The sequence below is a fragment of the Podarcis vaucheri genome (genome assembly GCF_965113315.1).
Source record: "Podarcis vaucheri genome assembly, chromosome: 9".
NCBI lineage: Eukaryota > Metazoa > Chordata > Lepidosauria > Squamata > Lacertidae > Podarcis > Podarcis vaucheri.
This window is the reverse complement of record NC_138767.1, coordinates 6,615,420-6,635,275: the sequence shown is the minus strand read 5'-3', so window position 1 is coordinate 6,635,275 and position 19,856 is coordinate 6,615,420. Positions and strand designations below refer to the sequence as shown.

The following is a 19,856-nucleotide window of genomic DNA, read 5'->3' as shown; positions in this document are numbered from 1 at the left end:
TTCTTTTTAAAAATAGATTTAATATCTCAAGTGTGTTTTCATATTCTACACATTTCAGTGCTATGATGAAAATTAATAAGAGTCCATACAAGATTAGAAAGTTAAAAAAACAGAACTTAAAAATAGGTTTTGAGCCGCCTCCGCCAACCTAGTGTCCTCCAAAAACAGCAGCTGCTGTCCAAAACTTACAGGGGTACCAGGCTGGCAAAGGCTGGTTTTCAGAATAGCACAACCTGTACCACCCATGCCCCTGACCCCGTCTCAGCCGCCTAACGGCATGAGCTGCTCAAAGCAAGACTGATTGAACGTGTATTTTACCAGAGGCAAGACAAATACAGTTCGCATAAACAGATATAGGCTTCTTACAAACTAGTTTATATTCAGATTATGCTATTTAAAAAGCACACACACCTTTGTCCTTTTCGGCACTGATCGCTGAGGTCACTCACTATTTCTTCCTGTTATTTGTCAAACAGACAAGACCGCCCCCCCCCCACAAATAAAGCTGAATGAACAGAGATGTTCCCTTTGGTGTAGACGTTGCCAGCAGCAAAACCTGGGCCCAGGCTCCACTTCGAATCAGGATGTATTCAAAAGCTCCAAAAGAGCTCCAACTGCTCCAAAGTAGCCCTGTTTAAAAAAACGAAACCACCACAGATGCAAAGGATCAGATTGCTTGTCAAAATACACTTGCCCCAAAGATCAAGATCGGCCTACTCATTACTTTGATTTTAAAGTGATGGTTGTTTGATTAGATATCCTTTAAAAAGAAAGGGGGGGGGGAAACACCACTATGTGTGACCACACCGAGCCAGGAAGGCAGGCAAGGACCCTGTCACGCCCTTTGAGATTGGCCGAGTCCCCCCTCACAAGCCCCTCATATTCAGATGAACTACTTGCTTTCAGTGGGGGGGGGGAGGCTTCTTTTTATTAAGTTCAGCGCTCTCTCTCTCTCTCTCTCTCTCTCTCTCTCTCTCTTTCCCACACACACACACACACACACACACACACACACACACACACACATCTGGGTATTACCCCACCTCCTCCCCTCTTTGCTCCTTTTATATGACCTACTAAATTGCTATTCACTGCCCTGCATCCTCAGGATAGTTAAGCTGTAAATCCAGTTAATTATTATAATAATTACAAAGAGAGAGTTTCAGGATTATTGAACTGTCAGATTATGAGAGCCACAGCACTGAAATAAAAGATGGAAACAGGTCCCGTCCCCCGTCCCCCCCCGCCTTTCATTTATTCAAAAGATGGAAACAGTGGACAATCTATTTGCAGGATACTTACCACCCACGCTACCCTGCCTTGGCTATAGTTCGGGGGGGGGGAGGGAGGAAGTGTGACTCTACCTCGTGTTCCAGAAACAGGGCCTTCAACTGCCCCTTTGACCAATAATCCAAAGCATACGCCAGAAACTTCATCGAGATTGTGTTGATACGCAAGAAGTTCCCCACGAAAACCACCCGATTAATGTTCTGCAAGAGGGGGAAGGAGTGTTAAGACTCTTGACATCTCTGTTCACAGTAACAAACACACTTAAAACATGCACCCTGCCATTTCTTTCATTTAGTTTAGCCTTTGCCAAGCTAGTGCAGCCCCCAGTGTCGTTGGGCTACAACTCCCATCAGTCCCAGCTGGCTGGAGCTGTAGTCCATTCTTGCATTCGTGTCTCACTCAAGACCAACATTTCCCAGTAGTTTAAGTTAGTTAAGAGCATCATATCCCCTGAGCCCCACTTTGCACTGCTTTGCATTTCCAAGTTAGCACCAGGCTCAGGAGGCAAGCAATTATTAGAGAGTGCAAGCCTGGTCCAGATGGGAGAGAACAGATTGCGGTGTGGAAATTAGTTGCAGCAAAATGGGACAAGCTAGGATAGAGAATGAGATAATGAAGTGGGGGGTCAGGCATCACAGAAGAGACGTTTGAGCAAAATAACTGAACAGTTGATTCCTGGGGGTTTCTGCTGGTTTTCATCCTATGGACAGAAAACGTTTAAGATTGGTGGCCTTCAACGTCCTGCATTATTCCCTGGCTGAGCTGCTGCTGATGAGCAAGTGTAAGTCACAGAATATTAACTGTCAGGGCGCCTGCTGTGAAGGTGGTGGCATGTTTGCTTTCGCAAGTGGGGAACAGTGGAGAGAGAACTGGAGAAGCTGTGCCCAGTAAGAGAGGGCGACTGGAGTGGTCAACGGTGGGTAGGGTGGTGTGAAGTTCACATCCTAGAGGAGAAATAAGTCAGCACAATATCTATTGTGCAAGCTACCTTGCAGAAAGAACTTCTGCATCAGCGACTCACCTTAAGACCTGGGGTGAAGGCAGGCAATTGAGATCAGGTAAAGCTGAAGTCCTGGCTGTTACCACTTTCCTCCTCTAACCCTTTCCTACCACAGTGTCACCTTTGCCTCTGGTTTTCCAATTATCCTGCACACCTCCTCTGAGTGTCCCCCAAAGGCTTCTCTTTGGAGCTGCTGTTATATCAGGCGATGGGTTACAGTGGCAGGGATGCTAGCCTTCCTTGCTGCGCCACCGACGCCCCAAGGCAAAAGATGAGAGGGCCTGGCTCTTTCATAGCCCTGTACAATGCTGCTTGACATGATTGCAACAAGGCAGCACTGTAAAGAAGCTGAAAGCACCAAGCTCAGGTAATGCCACGCAATAAGCTGGGATAGGAGGAGCGATTCTTGCTGCAAGACAGCTTACTTCCTGGCCTGCTCCCTTTTCCTCGGCTGAAGTCCTCAGCCTCGAGAGGGAGTTTTATCCCTTTTAGAAGCAGCAGTGACTCCAAAGATCCTCCTGTCTGTCTCTCCTGACTACCCTCAGAAAACAGTACCCTCTGTACTGTTTACAATCTAACAGTGGGGTTCATCGAAAACCTGGAAACGTTATTTAGCTTGGTTTGGAACAGGTTTACAATATCCCTAGTCAATGCTGCCCAGCACATCTCGACAGCAACAGGAAGTGGCTCAGGGGCATTGCTGGACCATGGTGCAGTGCGGGGCCTCAGCATCAGAAATTCTCACTGCTCACCGGAGCAAAAGGACAGCTCTTTACTCATTGTTCACATTCACACACAACGCTAAGCCAGACTCTCTGGTTTATCAGTGTTTATTGTGCATGCTGCCTGATCATTCTCACTTTGCTCCCTCCAACCCTAAACACCCCCCCGTGTGAAAGGAAGGCGGGAAACATGCAGAGCAGGGATCCTGGCTTGCTACTCCCTAAGAAGCCACAGTCAGCGAGCCAACCACAAACCACAGCTTAAGGGGCAGTTTGCTGACTGTGGTTTGTAAATGAGCAGCCAACCACCATCTTTCGTTCAGATGTAATGGGAAACCAAAGATTCCTGGTTTATTTCTCCAGCTCATGGCAGGAGAGGAGCAAAGTGGGAAGCACAAAACAGTTGGCTGCTCATTCACAACAGACCACAACAAGACAGATAATGCTTTCAGAAGGCATTCCCAGCCCCCACCAACAGGACCGTGAGGAACTGAAAAGCGCACACTTCCCTTGACTGGCTCCCCGGCTCCTCTCTTTCCATACCTCATTAAGCGCACACATCCGTGCTATGGAGCCGATGTTATTCGTGATGGTGATCAAAGCCGCTCTTGCCAAGTCTTCCTTGCTAGCTGCCTCTCGCTTCTCCTTGCTCATCATGTTTCCAAAGCTGGACAGAAAATTGTGCACAATTTTTCCCCCACCTAAAAATCCATTTACATGAGAAACATACGGGATTGCCAACTTTCAGTTCCTAGAATCAGAGTTGGAAGGGACCCAAGCGTCATCTAGTCCAACCCACTGAATCATCCTTGACAGACGGCCATCTGGCCTCAGCTTAAAAACCTCTAAGGAAGGGTAGTCCACCACCTTTCGTGGGAGCAAGTCTATTCTACTGGGTCCATAGAAGCTTTTCCAAGAGTTGCTACCCAACACCCTCAGGATCAAGTGTGAATTTCCATGCATTCAGGTGCTGAGCTGAAGCCCCTTGCCGGTTAAAAGTGGCACTGGAGTGAAAGTTGGGCTAGTCCCATGCCTGATTCACTTCCCTCTTCCAAGCCCACACTTCCACAGGCTACAAGACAGGCTCATCAAGCCTGAGGAAGCCAGCAGTCTATAAACTGGGGAATATGGGCATAAGAACCTTAGAGACACAATTCTTCTCTTGGGTCCTATTGGTACTTCCTATGCTCATTCATCTGAAGCAAAATAAAGACAACTGCTGCTCTGTTTCAGGGTTGACACAAGTTTTCGTTTGTCTGATTCTTAGCTTACCCCATGTCAAATGGCTCTGGGCGAGCAAAAAAATTAAATGCAGTGCACTACAATAGCTAAAAACATAAAAACTTAAGGAAGGTTCATGGCAGAGTGAGACTAGAGACCCATCTAGTCTGCAGTAGCCAACTGGAAGCCTGCAAGGACATGAGCTCAACAGTGCTCTCCCAATTTGCAATTCCCCAAAACTGACATTCAGAGGCTCATTCAGAAGCCACCTTTTCCCAGGTTGCCAAAACCAAAGAGATGGGGAAAAGTTATTCAAGCTGCCTCATGCCCCCTACTGAAACACCAGGTGCGGCCTTACCTGGATGCTACCGTCCAACCGGGAAGCCCAAATCTCTCATAGTCTCCTCCGTAAATGTCCCGCACTAGTTTGTCCACTTTGGTGCTGTCCCCGTTGGCTGCCATTTCGAGGGCCTCTTCAAAGGTGGAGCAGCCAGTCAGCAGGCAGCAGAGACCAAAAAAGGTTCCTCCTCCAAGGCTAGCAAACAAACAAGACGCACAAATCACTTCTACCATCCTGCAAAAGCGTTGGGTAGAGGGGGATGAGAAGACCAACAACTTGCAGGACAAGACGCCTGTGATTTAACCCAGCAGAAATGAAGTTAACTAGTTATAACAGACAACGTCACGGCACAGGCCTCCACGCTAGCCTCATGAGGGATGTGAGGACGTGGCAAAATCCTTTATTTTTTTACATCCTCACAGAGAAAAGGGAGCAGATGACACGTTTGCAGCTAAACCTGAGGCATGTTTTCTCCAAAATAAGTCCCATTGTGGTAAATAGGCCTTGCTGCCAGATGAACAGAACTGCAGCCTCAGCAGCTACAGTGGTACCTCAGGTTCAGATGCTTCAGGTTACAGAATCTGCTAAGCCGGAAGTAGTACAGTGGTGCCTCGCAAGACGAAAAGAATCCGTTTTGTGATTCCCTTCGTCTAGCGTTTTTTTCGTCTTGCGAAGCAAGCCCATTGAAGGATTAGCGGATTAGCGCTATTAGAGGCTTTTAGCGGCTTATCTGCTGATCGGATCAGCTGATAAGCGGCTTAGCGGCTTAGAAAAAGGGGGGGAAAGGGGAAAAAAACCAGCAGGAACTCGCAAGACATTGTCGTCTCGCGAAGCAAGCCCATAGGAGATTCGTTTTGCGAAGCACCTGCAAAACGGAAAACTCTTTCGTCAAGGGAGTTTTCCGTCTTGCGAGGCATTCGTCTTGCGGGGCACCACTGTACCTCGGGTTAAGAACTCTGCTTCAGGATAAGAACAGAAATCGTGTGGCGGCAGTGCAGTGGGAGGCCCCATTAGCTAAAGTAGTACCTCAGGTTAAGAACAATTTCAGGTTAAGAACGGACCTCCAGAACGAATTAAGTTCTTAACCCAAGGTACCACTGTACATGACACAGCCGCACCGTGACACCAGAGGTATCTCTTAGCCATGCACATGGACTGCAAGTCACTTGATTCGTGGACCCGACTTGCTTAGCAGATCTGAAAGGGAAAGCATTACGCTTTTAAAGCTCACCTGGTCCCAGTCACCCGCTTGTAATCGTCTTTAGAATAGACGGCCAGGATGCTGACCCCGGAGCCAATGTTCACCAGCAGAAGAGGGTAAGGGTTCTCCAAGTTGAAGGGGAGCTTCTGGCACTTCTCGGGATCAGTTGGGCTCTCAAAATAGTAGCACTCCGAGTGTCCGTTGAACCCAACCGAATCAATGTACAGCACTCCTCTAATAAGGCAGTCCAGTTCATCCATTTTGCGAAGCTGGAGGTCACTCACCTGTTTGGAGAAACAAGCTTTGAAGAAAACTAGATATTGAATCACTCCAAGGAATGCCTGGAGGGTTTCATCAAGCAGCTTACAGGTCCCACCCCCCTTCCATTCTCTCTCAGCACTTAGAAACACCGGCCAACCACAAATGAGAACCCTTTGAGTTTCAGTATTAGAAATGGCAAAGCCTGAAAGTTCACCACCATCAATGCTAGCAAAAAGGGCTTATTCAAATCTATGCCAGTCTGCTAAACCTGCAAACAATTATTTGCTTTGATTAAAGGTGGGTTATTGGGGGGGGGGGCATGCTTATTGTAAGCTGACCGGTGATTCTATTGCTTTTTATGAATTGTATGTGTTTTAAAGCATCTCTAAGGGCCCTGGGAAATGCTGGGTAAAAATAGCTTAATAAAATAAGCCAAGTCCAGTAACTGCAAACGAGTTGAGGCAAATGGAGAAATGGGGTAAACAGCCATTAGGCAAAGGAACTGCAGCCCTCACGGAGGATATGTTTATGATTTAGGCTCTCTGAAACCGAACACCAGTAGCTACTCTGAAGTTTAGCCACAGCGCTGAAGTCTGATTTCATGAAGGTTTAATCTCTGGAAACTGAAAAACAGGATGGGCGGGACAATAGAAGAAACACACACAAAAAACAGGAAATATCTAATGATGTAAACAAAAACAAAAGAGATAGAGAAACGTAGTTCAAAGACGCTGGAAAGGATGAGAGCTGATTGTTAAATTAGCCCACATTTAACCATCAACACTCATCCTTCCCAGCATGTATGAGATACAATCCTTTTTTTGTTTAGAACGAGGGAGGAAGCAGCTGAGAAGCAAAGGTCTGTTTAATAGACCTAAATTCTATGATTCACAGTGAAATCACAGGCATGCCGTAAACCAGCACCCCTGCCTAATGAATGAAGAACAGCTGCTGAAGCAGACATGGAGAGGAGGCAAAGGAACTCCTTTCACTGCTTTCCCCCTCACTTGTCTTTGGTTACCTAAGAAAGCGTTTCTAACACGGTTCTGAGCAGCAGCATTTGTGCACACACCAAACCTGCAACCCAATGGTGAAGCCAGGGAAGCATGCAGCTTGGACTAAGTTATCACAGTCACCACTACAATCAGTACAATACATATGGAAAGGATTTGCTGTGACAATTAACAACCAGGATACAAGGAAGGGGAGGAGGAGGAGGTCAAGGAAAGAGGATAATGATAGTTGAGGAGTTGAGAATAATGGATTTGTTTTTAAATGTTTGTGGTGTATTTTTGTTTTTTCCCCCCCTCTCTTATTTTGAATTTGTATATGTATGGTTGGAAGTGGCTTGTTTTTCTTTTTTTCTATTTTGTTTTTCTTTTGTAACTTTAAAAAATGTTTTTCCAATAAATATCATTTTTTTTAAAAAAAATACAATCAGTACAATACAAACTCTTCAGTCAGCTGTCCTACATTAAGCCAGCCTTCACCAACCTGGTGCTTTCCAGATATTTTGGACTACAACTGCTATCTGCACACGGCAATGGGAGTTGTAGTCCCAAATACCTAGAGAGCAACAGAGGCTGATGAAGGCAGTGTTAAGATCCCGAAGAGATGGCAATGATGGAGCAGCAATAGCTGGCAGAATCATCTTGCTCACAGAGTTTTTCTCATGGAAGTTTTGTTTCATGGAATGCAAGAACAAGGTTAAAGTTTGCATCTAGCAAACCAGGGCCTTGGCTACACTGGTTAATTATAAAGGCATTATAAAAATGTGATGACAGAGGAAGCTGTAGAGCAGCAATCCATCACCAATGGTCAATTGCATTGAGAGCTAAATTTTAAAGCATTTTTATAGCATTTTTCATATCAGTGTAGATCCAGCCCTTCAAATGCTGCTGAACTACAACTCCCATCAGCCCCAACCAGCATGGTCAATGGCCAGGGATGATGGGAGTTGTACTTCAGCAACATCTATCGGGCCAAAGGTTTCCCACACCTGGCAGAGACCAACTTCACACTGCCCTTACACTCAAATCAGGAAACAGCATTACAAAAGAGAGTTGCTGCAGAGGTTATGAAGACGTGCAGCACCTCTGTTCTGCAAGCTTTAACCATGCGCTATAGCAGCTTAAAAATATATAAGCCAAAAATTGCATACTGTGCGAAAGTCCTGCTCAAATTTATATGCTCCACCTCCTGTGGCACATAAGGTAGTGTGGAGGCTTGAGAAGTGCTTTTCGCTGCCCATTTGAATAAAAGCAGGCATGTCATGAGTAGGGAAGCGTATAAAGTGCAGATTGCCTTTACGTCCACACAGCATAAGGTCCTTTAGCTCAAGGTGAACATCCCGAATGCCTGTAGAGCCATAGGCAGTGTGGGAGGTCAGGTATTTCCGAATGCTCTTCAGGTTCTCCACTTCCTCCTCTTCTTCCTCCGTGGTGATGTCTTTTGGTTCAAAATACACAAGCTTCACCAGGGTCCCTCCAATATCCAAGCCAAACCAAGGAAAGACTGAAAGGAATAAGGGAGAAAAGGGATCATTACAAGGGTGGTGTTTTATTATACAATCATACCTCGGGTTACAGCCGCTTCAGGTTGTGTTTTTTTGGGTTGCAGATTGCCGAAACCGGAAGTACCGTAATGGGTTACTTCCGGGTTTCAGCAGTCACTAAATCATGCTTTGCGCATGCGCAGAAGCACCGAATCACAACCCGCGCATGTGCAGATGCGGGTTGCGAACGTGCATCCCACACGGATCACATTCGCAACCCGAGCATCCACTGTACATTTCTAAAGAGACTAAACTGATTTTGCAATTTTATGCTGTGAACTGCCCCGAGATCAACGGATGAAGGGCGGTATACAAATTTAATAAATAAAAATAAAACCCAGTTGCCGCCCCCAGTTGACAAGGGCTCACCCCAACCACTCACTGAACTGTCATGACACCGCAGAATGTTCACATACATTCTAGCATCAACACATGAATTAGAAACTTGGCAAAGCCACATGGCTTCTGCCACATTAGGGAAAGAACTGCAAATGCGTAAGAGAAAGGAAGTTGGGGGTGGGCAAGAAGGCTGAGCGTTGGGAAGCTGAGTGGAAAGGAAAAAAGGCTTGCAGTGCACAAAACACACATCAAATACAAAACCAACAGAATGTATTAACATCCTCCGCAGACAAAACGACTAGTTTTATTACCAAAGCCAGGTGTGGAAGATACATTCCAATGTTCAAGGCTGGAAATGCCTTCTATAAGTAACTAATTTGAACCATTCTTTGTTTTTACATTTATACCCAAACTTCTGACCCAGCAAGGCCTGCCCATTAGCTAAACGTACATGGTTTATAAATCCATATATACCAACCAGCTGTTCCTGACTAACTCATTAAAATAAATAGCACTACAGATAGCGACTGTAAACTATAAATACCCCTCCAGATTACTCCCCCCAAAAAAACCATGCTATTGGTGAGAAAGTCAGTAAACCAGAATCAAAGTGGTTGCAAGTGATGTTACCAGGTCACCGGTTTCTCAAAATCAAAGCTGAAGCAACAGTTCAGGGAACTACCCCAAGCACATATTAATGGCCGTGTTAAGAAGTACTTGTTGCTGTTCTAGCATAAGAACAGTGGAAGTTAGAAGCATTAAGTACATTTGCCAGAATGAGAAATGCATTCTCCCTCACTTCCTCTGCGGCCACGTACAGAAGAGGTACAAGATGGACTATTTCTAAGAATTTCAGAAATGCTGCTTCGTAGATTTACAGGCATTTAAGAGGCCATTATTTTAAAAAAGGTGAAGAACATTTCAAGGGCAACATTGCCTTGCAGTAATTTTCTTGGTGGAGCCACTTACCAGTGGTTGGCAGGGCCACGGCTGTTTTTGGACTACAACTCCTATCATCCCTAGCTAGCAGGACCAGTGGTCAGGGATGATGGGAACTGTAGTCCAAAAACAACTGGAGACTCCCAAGTTTGAGAAACCCCAGTCTAGTTCAACCCCTTGCAATACAAGACTAGGCAGCTGTCCCTTATGGGGATTGAACCTGAAACCTTGGCATTATCAGCACCATGCTCTAACCAACTGAGCTATCCAGCTGAAGCAGGGCTAGACGCCAGCAGCCCTCTCCCACTGTCATTTCCAGCACCTGGCATTCAGAGGCATGAGGCACAGGTAGGCAAACTAAGGCTCGGGGGCTGGATGCGGCCCAATCGCCTTTTAAATCCAGCCCGTGGACGGTCGTGTTTTTACATGAGTAGAATGTGTCCTTTTGTTTAAAATGCACCCCTGGGTTATTTGTGGGGCCTGCCTGGTGTTTTTACATTAGAATGTGTGCTTTTATTTAAAATACATCTCTGGGTTATTTGTGGGGCATAGGAATTTGTTCATTCCCCCCCCCAAAAAAAAAATATAGTCCGGCCCCCCACAAGGTCTGAGGGACAGTGGACCGGCCCCTGCTGAAAAAGTTTGCTGACCACTGTCTTAGGGCCTCTGAGACTGGAGGCAGGAACACAGCCATCACGACTAGCAGTCACTGATAGCTTTAGACTCCATGGATTGATCTAATCCCCTTTTTAAAGCCACACGCAAGCTGACAGCCATTGCAGTCAATTCCATAGTTTCATCATGTGCTGTGTAAAGAAGTTCCTTGCTTTGTTTGTCCCGAGTCCCCCAGCAGTCAACTTCGTTGGTCGACTCCAAGTCCTAGTAACATGGGAGACAGGAGAGGACATCACAGAGGGGAAAAGCGACTTACAAATCAAATGTCCCTTCCACGACTGTGTCTATAAAGGAACACGCTTACTCCAGATTCCTGCTGGTCCACTTTCCATTTGAATCTGGGGCTATGTTTCCCAAAGACCACAATTTTGGTCTTGCACAACTTAAAAGTAAAGGAACCCCTGACCATAGGTCCAGTCAAGGACGACTCTGGGGTTGCGGTGCTCATCTCGCTTTATTGGCCGAGGGAGCCGGTGTACAGCTTCTGGGTCATGTGGCCAGCACAACTAAGCCGCTTCTGGCAAACCAGAGCAGTGCACGGAAACGCCGTTTACCATCCCGCCGGAGCGGTGCCTATTTATCAACTTGCACTTTGACGTGCTTTCGAACTGCTAGGTTGGCAGGAGCAAGTACCGAGCAACAGGAGCTCACCCCATCGCGGGGATTCGAACCGCTGACCTTCTGATCGGCAAGTGCTAGGCTCTGTGGTTTAACCCACAGCGCCACCCACGTCCCTTGCACAACTTACACTTATACAAAATATTCGTTTTTAAAATAACTTGTCTTCCAGATTCTTTTACACACAAAAAACACTACTGCATGTGCCTTTGAAGTCTCGTGGGGGGGAGGGGACTGGCAAGAACTAGCAACTTCCACTGTCAGGATCCCCATGATCTCCCGGCCTCTCTGTTTTAGGATGTGTGATCTCCGCCTAGCCAGTGCTGGAGCACAAATCAATTCTGCATGAGGATGGTGGGGTGGAAAGGGATACTATCTCCAACCAAGACATTTTCTTGGCAGAAGGTAAGGATAATGACTTGCAGCCATTGTACTTTCAGGCTCAGTTACTCCAATCCTGTCTCACGTATAAAATGAATTCATCCCACAAGCTGGCCTCCACTGAAGGCCTGCAATATATCTGCTTTGTGACGTTCCACTGGCTAGACCTTTTTTCTTTTCTTTTTTTAATAGCAGGAAAAACAGACCCAGCTGCATTGCATTTCTTTGAGGGAGGGACTTTTATGAAAGGGGCTCCATTTCTTTTATAGGAGCAGCATTTTTATAGGAACTGTGTCTCATTCTTCTTCTTTGGCGATCACTCGTAGCCGAGTAAGATTGTCTTCCATGAATACGGTTTTAACGGTGTATTCGTACGTGACTATGGAGGCCAATTCTGGATCCACACTTCCTTCCACAGTGGGGACATGGGTTTCCAGGCTATCACGGTGTAGATTTCCCAAGCGTGCCTTCCTCTTAGCACATTTCTCTCTTGTGTCCTGAGTTCGAGTGTCTTCAAAGCCCATGACTCCTTTGGTAAAGGCTGTTCTCCAACTGAAGCGCTCGCAGGCCAGTGTTTCCCAATTGTCGGTATTTATACTACATTTTTAAAGATTTGCCTTGAGAGTGTCTTTAAACCTCTTTTGTTGTCCACCGGCATTACACTTTTCATTCAAAAGTTGGGAATAGAGTAGTTCATTGCAAGACGATAATCTGGCATCCGAAAAGCATGACCATATGAACAACTTGTGTTACATACCTTTTTAAAATATATTTTTATAGATATGTGTCTCATATCAGGCATTATCATAGAATTATATTGTTGGGAGGGATCCAAGGGTTGTCTAGTCCAACCCCCTACAGTGGTACCTCGCAAGACGAATGCCTCGCAAGACAAAAAGCTCGCTAGACGAAAGGGTTTTTTGTTTTTTGAGCTGCTTCGCAAGACGATTTTCCCTATGGGCTTGCTTAGCAAGACGGAAACATCTTGCAAGTTTGTTTCCTTTTTCTTAACACCGTTAATACAGTTGCGACTTGACTTCGAGGAGCAACTCATAGAACGCGGTGTGGTAGCCTTTTTTGAGGTTTTTAAAGACTTTGGTGATTTTTGAAGCTTTTCCAAAACTTTCCCGACACCGTGCTTCGCAAGACGAAAAAAATCGCAAGACGACAAAACTCGCGGAACGAATTAATTTCGTCTTGCGAGGTACCACTGTACAATGCAGGAATCTCAACTAATACATTACAGATGGCCATCCAACCTCTGCTTAAAAACCTCCAAGAAGGAAAGTCATTTGTTTTGCTTCTACCTGTGCTGAGTACCTAGACTGACATTAAGCATGCACAAAAAGCCATTAAGACACCATCACAACTGCCATGCATATGTAGCTTTGTGTAGACCAGATTCCTACCAACAAAATGTTTTGCTTCTCAGGTGGCAAAGACTCCTGAGAACCTTATATACCAAATGCTCAGGTGCAAGTGAGGAAAGGCTAGATTTATCAAAATGACTTCAAATCACACTTTAAAAAACCTAAACCTTCAGTACATATTGAACTGCATCATCCAGTGTCACCCCAGAAACTGCCTAAATAGTATTTGCAGATGTGCAACATGATTACCAGCTGTATCCCAGAGTGAATAATGATCAAGCACAATTCACACAGACTTGTGTGTCCAGCAGAATCTTTTGCATGACTAACAGCATTCAAACAAGCAACAGTCCTGAGATGCAGAAAACTGCAGCTAAACCAAAGAAACAAATTTTCCCAACCCCTGTGCCAGGGCCTCCATTTTCTTTGCAGTTTATCAGCTGCAGCAGGAGGATTTGCAATTATGTAATTATTTCATCAACCTAACATTCAGATAGTTGGTGAAGGGGGATATAGGGAGCCGCTGAAAATATACAAAGCAACCCTTTGAACACAGCAAACCAGGCATGATTTCTGCAGATAAGTGTCAACATCCCTTTCAGCTCGAATTAATTGCAATGCGCAACTGCACAACAAAGGCAGTCTTATGGCACTGTTCCTTGAACCCCATTTGCAACAATGATACCCCGTCAGCTCCTTCCCCCTTTTACTTTCTCCTTTTGCACCTTCACCTACCCTGAAAAGAGCAGAATATGGTTCCTCATTTTATCTTTTCAAGGTTTTTTACAATCTAGCGGCGTATAAATTTTATGAAATAATTAAATCTCATACAAATTTAACCAACAGAAATTAATGTAATTTTAATAATAAATGAAAGCTCAAGCCATGCCTAGCTATTTGATAGGGAGCCCCGCCCCAACCCCGCGAGGCCCCTCCCCCTCTCCCAGGCCCCGCCCCTCCCGGTCAAGCCCCGCCCCCGGCGCCCCCTAGCAGCCACTCACGAGGGCGGTTCTTGCGGAGGGAGTCGAGGCGCGGCCGGGGGGCGGGGCCAGCGCGCTCCTCGGCCTCCGCCTTTCCAGAGGCGCCGCTGCGCCGCCGCCCGGCCAGGGCCGCAGGGGCGGGGCTTCGCCTCAGCCGTTGCTCCGCGGGGGGTCCGGCCTCGCGCCCCGAAGCCATGGCGCCCGGCGGCGGCCTCGCCTCGTCTCCCTCCTCGCCGCTTCCATTCTGCAGCGGCTCCATCCGCAGCGCGGCCCCATTCGCCGCGGAAACGGCGGGCACTGCGCTTGCGCCGAACGCCTTCGCCGCCGCCGCCTCCTCCCCTCCTCGAAACCTTGAGGGGTGGGGGAAGAAGCAAACCGCCTACCAATCAGAGCTTTCCTTGCGCGGAGCGACGGGCGAAGATGTCCAATGCGGCTTTGCGAAGGCTTCCAAGGGGTGGGCGCAAAAAAGAGAGAGATCCAAATCCCTCCAATGAATGGCAAGGGAGAACGAATCCCGCCAATGAAAAGCCGCCGATTCAAGGAGCCAACCCACACGCACACAAATACAGGTACAACGGGCCTCAAGAGGCGGGGACGTGTAACGGGATCGTCGTAGCCAACCGGCTCCTCCGGAAGGGAGAGCGACGGGCCTATCCTCCACTGAGAAAGAAGGGATGTCGACCAAAGGGCGGAGCTAGCGGACGAATGGCACGTCGGGTAGCCATGGCTACCCAGCAAGGAGAGATTTGGGGCGCGCGGGGTGGGGGTCAGCATGTTCAGATTTCAAGTGAGGAAATTGATGAAAAAGAAAATAAACATCAAAGAGTGTGGGGAAAAAGCACTTGACAGCGTTATTCCAGTAAAACATGCAGCAACGCTAGTTAGCGCATTCAGACGTGCACATGAGGTGGTGGTTTCACGTGTATTAGGGTTACATTTATATCGCACCTTTCATCACCAATGAGCTCAAGGGCGGCATGCAGCATTGCTTCCTTCCCACTTCATCCTCACACCAGCCCTAATGAAACACTTCCCCCTACCCATATGTATCTTGAGGGGACCTGCCCTAATGTCAAGAGGGAGTTCCAAAGGGCAGGTGCAGCTACACTGGGAGTGCATTACGTAGCACTTGTAAAAGCACACACTATGCAGATCAAAGAAGCTGAACAGGCACTTGTGGGACAGGTTCCTGTGTTCCCAGACCTTTGAGCAAAATTTATAAGGAGTGATCCCATTCCCTTATAGGAATGTTCTTGCTTATTCAAATCATAGAATCCTAGAGTTGGAAGAGACCACAAGGGCCATCGAGTCCAACCCCCTGCCAAGCAGGAAACACCATCAGAGCACTCCTGACATATGGTTGTCAAGCCTCTGCTTAAAGACCTCCAAAGGAGGAGACTCCACCACACTCCTTGGCAGCAAATTCCACTGTCGAACAGCTCTTACTGTCAGGAAGTTCTTCCTAATGTTCAGGTGGAATCTTCTTTCTTGTAGTTTGGATCCATTGCTCCGTGTCCGCTTCTCTGGAGCAGCAGAAAACAACCTTTCTCCCTCCTCTATGTGACATCCTTTTATATATTTGAACATGGCTATCATATCACCCCTTAACCTCCTCTTCTCCAGGCTAAACATGCCCAGCTCCCTTAGCCGTTCCTCATAAGGCATCGTTTCCAGGCCTTTGACCATTTTGGTTGCCCTCCTCTGGACACGTTCCAGTTTGTCAGTGTCCTTCTTGAACTGTGGTGCCCAGAACCGGACACAGTACTCCAGGTGAGGTCTGACCAGAGCAGAATACAGTGGCACTATTACTTCCCTTGATCTAGATGCTATACTCCTATTGATGCAGCCCAGAATTGCATTGGCTTTTTTAGCTGCCGCGTCACACTGTTGGCTCATGTCAAGTTTGTGGTCCTAGATCCTTTTCACATGTACTGCTCTCAAGCCAGGTGTCACCCATCTTGTATTTGTGCCTCTTTCCTTATTTAGAGAGAGAAATAAAAATGTGAAGGCTGACTGCTTCCCTTACCCAGACCTGCAACTTGTTTCTTCCCATGTGTGTTGGTAACAAATGAAGGGCCTTGTGGCATTCTTCTGTTCAGGGGATTGGTACAAATATTTTGCAAGAAACCATTTCCCCAACCATTTCCGGTCTGCCAGCATCTGGATAAATCTCTCCAAAGGACTTGGAAGGATTGTGCAAAGGAGGAAAAAAATGAATTGTGGGTGCGCTTTGAAGAATTGTGTAATATAGCTTTTAGAAATATGAATTTACAAAACTATTTAAAAATAATATAAGGTGGAAGCCATACCTTGTGTAAATTTGCAACATCCAGCTGAAAATAGTAATATGATTATCACATTTATTTTTTTAATTACTAGCTCTGCTCCTGCACTCTTAGTAGTCCAACCCACAGGCAACTGGGACCTAAATCTTTTCCCACTGCCAGTCTTCATTCCAAGAAAACCTTTAGCGGCTTAAATTTCTGGATGTCAGCCTGCACCTTTATACACATATGTCTGCATTATTCAGCTTATATTGGTGCAGAACATTCATTTATTTCATTGGTTTCCTTTACCACAGCCATTTTTATTGTCTGATGATGCATGTTTGCTCAGAAGAAAATCCCACAGAGTTTCAGCAGGGCTTTTTCACTGCTGTGCTCCTAATGCTGCAATCCTAACATGTGCTTAGATGGCAGTACATCCCATTGATTCATATAGGGGATTATATTATATTAATTATATTATATTATATTGGGAAATAGATGAAAATAGACATGAAAAGAGCTTTCCTAAGTTAGGGCTGCCATATGTCTGAGTCTTCCCAGACACATCCACGAATTGGGCTGCAAAATGGCATCCAGGCGGATTTTTGCTAAATGGGCAAAATATCCAAGAAAACCTGGGTGTGTGGCAAGTAGGGTGTTTTGTTTTGTTTTTAAATGTTTTAAAAATCCAAGAAAAGCCCCAAATTTTGGGGGGGGGATGTTCCAGATTTGTCCAGATTTTCACTTTTGGAAATATGGCAACCTATGTACTAAATATCTTTTCTTGAATTAAGAGAGAGCAAACAGACATTCTCAAATAGTCTTGAAAATGCTTGTTGCTGCCTCACTGACAGATTTAACTCACCCACCCCTCCCATATTTCATGAATGTCCCTGCATAGATGTGACCATTAAGCTACTGACCCACTTACATAGATTATTGGGAATCGCCACAACATTAGCTGAAACCTTCTGACCGCTGCTTTTTCTTTTTCCCCTCCCTGACAATGCCGTTCTGTTTCCAAAAGTGCTGGTCTATCGGAGTCAGTATTTGTCTTGGAAGCCTGTTAACTGGGTCATCGTCTGGTTTTGCCGCTGATAAAATTACAAAAGTGGGTCACACAGTAAATAATAATACTAATAATAATAAACGCAGGAGCAGGCTAAGAAAGTGCAGGTTCAACTCACAAAACACACTGAGCTGTAACTAAACAACCAAAAAACAACAACCCCTGCAGCCTGCTGAAATGTAACATTCAGCTTTGCATTAGAAATCCAAACCATCTTGCAGAGATGCAACTGCCCAGTGTGAAACAGGAACCCCATAAAAAAGGAAATAGTATCTAGTCTCTGCTTGATGATTTTCATCATTCTCCGACTTCGTACTCAGACATGTAGAATGTTGCTTTAAAATGTATTAAGTTTATTGCTGATTTTTACTTTGTTTTGAATGATTGTTTTTAACTGTTTTCACTGGTAATTTTGTTTTATTCTCTTTGTAAACTGCTTTGAGGTTTTTGTTTTACAATCGAGCAGTATATAAATTTAATGCCATAAATAAATTCACAGCTAGTATCATTGCCCCACTTCCGGAAAAGACAGTCCTGGAGTCTGCCACATTGCGTCTCAATTACACTGGTCCTGAAAAGTTCTACAGAGAATGCATTGCCTGGTAAAATCTCAGATATATACTGAAATAAAAGACGGCTGAGTAAATTGAGGGCAGGACTTTGGTGCCCTGGAGAGTTCCTTGTGTCTCACTAAAGGACTTAAAAATGGAAAGTGTAATGCTGGTGGTCAACAAAAGAGGTTTAAAGACTCTCTCAAGTCAAGGCAAATCTTAAAAAAAGTAGTATAAACACCAACAACTGGGAAACTCTGGCCTGCGAGTGCTCCAGTTGGAGAACAGCCTTTACCAAAAGTGTCATGGGCTTTGAAGACACTCGAACTCGGGATGAAAGGGAGAAACACGCTAAGAGGAAGGCACGCTTGGCAAACCCTCACTGGGATCAACTCCCATCTGGAAACCTACGTCCCCACTGTGGAAGGACGTGTGGATCCAGAATTGGCCTCCACAGTCACTTACAGACTCACTGTTAAGACCGTGTTCATGGAAGACAATCGGCTATGAGTGATCACCAAAGAAGAAGAAAAGCAAAAGCAGAATTGCTGTTAACTGATGTTATCTTTATTGTATAGTTTGAGCCTTTCTGTACACTGCTTAGAGAATAGGGTGTTGAATGGTAGTTACAGGTAGGTAGCCGTGTTGGTCTGCCATAGTTGGAACAAAATAAAAGAATTCCTCCCAGTAGCACCTTAGAGACCAACTTAAGTTTGTTCTGGGTATGAGCTTTCGTGTGCACGCACACTTCTTCAGATAAATGGTATATAATTTGTTGAAATAAATGAATGAACGCTTGTGGGAACAGCAGGAGTGGATTCAGGGCTTGCTTCTGGTACTGATCAGATTCCCAAGCTGAGCAACTGTTCAAAGGCATCCTTTTTCTCAGCTCTTAGGATCTGGCCACCTGGCTGAGCCACCATTTTGTAACCAGCTCTGGCTAATGGACCTTAGGGTCTAGTAAAAATAAAAAATAAAAAATTCACAAGATCTCTCAAGGATGAAGTTGTGGCAGAGACAAAAATGTACAACTTGCTGTTAAAATGGAATACACAAGATGAAACGGTTAAATCAGCTATGATAAAATGGGCACAGGACATTGGGTACAATATTATGTTTGCTGACTGGGAAAGGTTATGGACCACCGGTGTGAAGTTCACGGCATGTAATGCCTTGAAATAAAATGTTATGAAAATGATATATAGGTGGTACATGACCCCAGTCAAGCTTGCAAAAATATATCACCTGCCTGATAACAAATGTTGGAAATGTAAGGAAACTGAAGGAACATTCTTTCACCTCTGGTGGACTTGCCCTGGGGTTAAGGCTTTCTGGGAAATGATATACAATGAATTAAAAAGGTATTTAAGTATACCTTCTCTAAGAAACCAGAGGCCTTCCTTTTGGGTATTGTTGGTCAGAGGGTGTTAAAGAAGGATCAAACTTTCTTTATGTATGCAACAACAGCAGCAAGAATACTTATTGCAAAGTACTGGAAGACCCAAGATCTGCCCACCGTGGAAGAATGGCAGACGCAACTGATAGACTATATGGAACTGGCAGAAATGACTGGCAGAATCCGAGACCTGGGAGAAGAGGCAGTGGAAGAGGATTGGAAAAAGTTCAAGGACTATTTACAAAAACATTGTAAACTGTATGAGTGTTAAGAAGGATGCAGGACTGAAAGCAACATGGCACCAGTAATTTAGTTGAAAGAAATATGAGAATATGTGAGATCTGAGAAAAAGATAAATTTTTGGAATAACATTATGTCTAGATTAAGTATTTAAGTATTTGATAAAAATATTTAAAGTCGGAGACATAATATTTGAAAATTACAAAATAGGAGTTGAAAGAAGGTGATAAATTGCTGTTTATAAGTTTTATAATTGGGAACGCAGGAATGGGAGATGTGAGGAAGTCCAAAAGGTTAAGAAAATATGGTTGTTGGATATTTGATCTTGTTCTATGTTTTCTATTATATGTTACTTTTTTTTGCTTTTTTCTGTTTTTCTTTGTTTGTTGTATTTGGGTGATGGTTTTATATGTGTTTGGTGAATTGAATGTTTAAAATCCTT

The 19,856-nt window shown here is 45.2% G+C and overlaps 1 protein-coding gene across 3 annotated transcripts; it reads right to left on the bottom strand.

The window, feature by feature from the left end:
• PANK2 (pantothenate kinase 2) lies at nucleotides 1-14,268 on the bottom strand. 3 transcript variants are annotated; one of them, XM_082236727.1, is made up of 7 exons: nucleotides 13,913-14,268; nucleotides 8,197-8,549; nucleotides 5,805-6,058; nucleotides 4,592-4,768; nucleotides 3,556-3,679; nucleotides 1,365-1,490; nucleotides 1-630 (listed from the first exon to the last, which is right to left on the bottom strand). In XM_082236727.1, exons 1-7 carry the CDS (start codon nucleotides 14,148-14,150, stop codon nucleotides 580-582), a joined length of 1,323 nt encoding a protein of 440 aa, XP_082092853.1. In that variant the 5' UTR covers nucleotides 14,151-14,268; the 3' UTR covers nucleotides 1-579. The 3 variants fall into 3 exon arrangements, with proteins under 3 accessions (XP_082092853.1, XP_082092855.1, XP_082092854.1); XM_082236729.1 differs by lacking the exon at nucleotides 13,913-14,268 and having other exon boundaries at nucleotides 8,346-8,480; XM_082236728.1 differs by lacking the exon at nucleotides 13,913-14,268 and having other exon boundaries at nucleotides 8,340-8,479.
• Between the last annotated feature and the right edge of the window lie 5,588 nt (nucleotides 14,269-19,856).